This window comes from Stomoxys calcitrans, chromosome 2, assembly GCF_963082655.1.
Source record: "Stomoxys calcitrans chromosome 2, idStoCalc2.1, whole genome shotgun sequence".
In the NCBI taxonomy this organism is placed as follows: Eukaryota; Metazoa; Arthropoda; class Insecta; order Diptera; family Muscidae; genus Stomoxys; species Stomoxys calcitrans.
The window spans coordinates 98,915,433-98,919,063 of NC_081553.1; the positions used below are offsets into that span (position 1 = coordinate 98,915,433).

At 45.8% G+C, this 3,631-nt stretch overlaps 1 protein-coding gene across 1 annotated transcript; it reads right to left on the reverse strand.

The window, feature by feature from the left end:
* Window positions 1–231: 231 nt before the first annotated feature.
* LOC131994720 (uncharacterized) lies at window positions 232–2,196 on the reverse strand. The gene has a single exon (XM_059361559.1). It carries the CDS (start codon window positions 2,194–2,196, stop codon window positions 232–234), a length of 1,965 nt encoding a protein of 654 aa, XP_059217542.1.
* Between the last annotated feature and the right edge of the window lie 1,435 nt (window positions 2,197–3,631).

The following is a 3,631-nucleotide window of genomic DNA, read 5'->3' on the forward strand; positions in this document are numbered from 1 at the left end:
ATGGATATTTTCGCCAACATTCTCCCCCCAAAGGACGAATGTGCTTTAATCGGTTGATAGGATGGCCTATAGTTGGGAGAACTTTAGTCGAGGTTGAACCTCCGCTATGCTCCGACTCACAGCGATTGCAGTAGGCTCCATCCTTGGTTTGAGTCCATAATAATTAATCGAACAGTGAAGTTTATAAAGATGATTGGAAATATAGATGAGTTGGGTTATTTGTTATGAAGTTTATGGTTGTGTTAAAGGTTCGTTATCTGGAAGTAGAGAAATTTTATTAACTGGTCTTTTGATAATTTTGTTCTTTATTAGAACGGATACCACCCTTGTTTTTCCATCAGGTCCTGGATGTGTATCCTTAATGCGACCCAAATTCCATTGACCTGGTCCGCAACGTTCATCCGCTATCAGCACCAAATCGCCAACTTTAGGATCTATCTTACTTTTCAACCATTTCGGGCGTGACTGTAGACGGTTTAAATATTCGTGGTGCCATCTCTTCCAGAAATGTTGCTTTAGCCTTTCAACATTCTTCCAACGAGTAAGTAGATTGGGGTTGCAGTCCAATAGAGATTCCTCTGGCAGGCTTGTCGTTGGCTCGCCTACCAAAAAATGTGCAGGAGTGAGCGCATCGAAATTCGATGTATCAGATGTCAAGGGGCAGAGGGGGCGTGAGTTTAAACAACTCTCTACTTGACATAAAAGGGTTGTTAACTCCTCAAAGGTAAGGTTTCGATCATTTGCAATCCTCTTAAGATGGTATTTAACAGATTTCACGCCAGCCTCCCACAGGCCACCGAAATTGGGGGAGGCTGGTGGGATAAAGTGCCATGTAGTGGAGTTAATGCTCAAGTAATGACGAAGTTCCTCAGGCAATGACTTCCGACCTCGATTACATAGAACCTGTAGCTCTTTCGAAGCCCCAACAAAATTTGTGCCACAGTCAGAGTATAAATCCGTACATGTGCCCCGTCGAGAAATGAAACGCCTAAATGCGGCCAGAAATGCATTTGTGGTAAGGTCGGATACAGCTTCAAGATGAACGGCCTTAGTCACCATACAAATAAAAAGGCATATATAACCCTTAGACACGGAAGAAGATCGCAAATTCGAGTTCCTGATGGGTATGGGTCCCGCATAGTCGACTCCGCTGTGCTTAAATGGCCTTGTCATAGTCAATCGCACACGCGGCAAATTGCCCATAACCTGTTGAACAGTCTTAGCGGAGTATCTGAAGCAACGCATGCAATTATGTATAACGCGTTTAGCAAGTTGATTGCCTGAAACAATCCAAAACTTCCTATTCACAAAAGACATGGTCAGTGTGACACCACCGTGTAGAGTCCGCTCATGAGCATCGCTAACAATAAAATACGATAGGGGGCTAGATTTGGTCAAAATCATGGGATGTTTCATGTCGTATGGAAAATTCGAATTTTGAAGTCGGCCACCAACGCGAATAATACCTTCTTCATCGACAAAGGGCATCAGTTTCAAAATGGAGCCACTCTTCATGGGCTTTGAATTCAAAAGTTGCAAAAGTTCATTGGGGAATTCAATCCCCTGGCAAATTCTAACTAGTGATCTCATAGCCCCATTGGTCTCCCCCAGTGACAGGGGACCAGTGACCTTCATGCCGGGATTCCTGCAGTTATTTGCAAATCGAAAACACAAAGACGTCACCCTCAACAACAATCGCAATTTCGAAAATCTAGAGAATATCTCCGGGTACACCTTATCAATAGTCACATTTGACGAAATCTTTGCACTCCTTTCCTCCTCTGAGGTCACCAAATTTGGGAGATTTACGGGCCATGACGATCGTGACTCATAAAGAAATTGAGGTCCATACCACCACGAATGGTGGTTAACTAATTCCTCAGGAAGTATGCCTCTGGAGGCACAGTCCGCTGGATTCAGGGAGGAGGGAACGTATCTCCATTGCACAGGGTTGCTCATACGCTGAATGTCGGCAACACGATTCGCCACATAGACATTCCAATTCGACGGAGGCTTCCGAATCCAGCTGAGAACGGTGGAGCTGTCACTCCAGAAGAACATATCCCGCACATGTAAATCGACAAGTGATTCCCTAACCCTCTCTGCCAAATTCACGCCAAGTGTGGCAGCGCACAATTCCAACCTGGGTATAGAAATGGTCTTAATGGGAGAAATCTTGGACTTAGCCTGAAGCATGTTGACAAATAAGCCAGTGGGAGTAGCAATCCGTGCATATACCACTGCCGCATACGCAGTGGTAGATGCATCACAAAAACAATGAAGCTCAGTCTGACAGTCCTGAGACCACTGAATCCATCGTGGAATTGCCAGTTTAGACAACTCCGAGAGAGAAGTCCTGTACTTCAACCACTGTGCCTCAATATCGTGTGGAACTTTATCATCCCAGTCCACTCCGTGCTCCCAGAGCTGTTTAAAAAGTGACTTTGCCCTGACAGTCGAAGGCGTAAGCCATCCCAAAGGATCGTAGAGTCTCGCGGACCCTAAACGAAAACGAATCAGCGCTAGTATCCCACTGAATACCCAGGGTCCTAACGACATGACCGCGGTCAAAGTCCAAAGTGGCATTAGTCTCCCTGTCCCCCTCTGGTATCTGCGAGAGCAATTCCTTAGAATTTGTTATCCATTTCCGAAGGTTACAACCTTCTTTTCTCAGAAGGGAAGATAAGTCTTTGTACAGCGGGATTGCGTCCTCCAAAGAATCTGCGCCAGAAATAACATCGTCGACATATGAGTCCTCAACCAATACTCTAGCAGCCTCCGGATAACGTGACTCAAAGTCCTCGGCGAGTTTTCGTAGCACCCGAATAGCCAGATAAGGCGCCGAAGTCGTGCCATACGTGACAGTATTCAATTCGTAGATAGAAATTTCGTCCAAAGGACTGCGACGCCATAGAATCTGCTGATACCGTCTGTGACCCTCGTGAACATCTATCTGGCGAAACATCTTTTCGATGTCCGCACTAAACGCGATTCTATGCCTTCGCCACTTGATGAGAACACTTGGAAGATCGTTCTGAAGAACAGGTCCAGGAGACAACTCCTCGTTGAGAGATTTGTTGTCACCGATATGGCTGCTGCCATCGAATACCACGCGGAGCTTGGTCGTACTACTACTCTCCCTCAACACACCATGATGTGGCAAAAAATAAGAGTCCATCCTAACGTCAGTCGGGTAAATCCCTACTTTAGACATATGCCCCAGAGACTCGTACTCCTGCATAAAACTTCTGTAGTCCCCACCGAACACCGGCTTCTTGGAGAAGGATATCTCAAGCTGTCGCAGACGACGAAAAGCACTCTGAGCGTTATTCTGAAGAGTCGGACTCGACCCATCCCTCAAAATCGATTTAAAAGGCAAATTGACCCTATACCTACCGGACTCACCACGAATAGTGGTATTCCTAAAATATGTCTCGCATGCTACCTCCTCGGTAGTCAAATTCCTCCTTGGGAGGACTTCCTCCTGCTCCCAGAATGATTTAAGAATACTCTCCAAATTCACATTGTGAATATGAATCTGATTCGAGGACACAGCACAGCTGGGTCCAGAAAACACCCATCCAAAATGGGTGTTCTGAAAGAACAGGTCATTGTAGACAAATGACTCCGA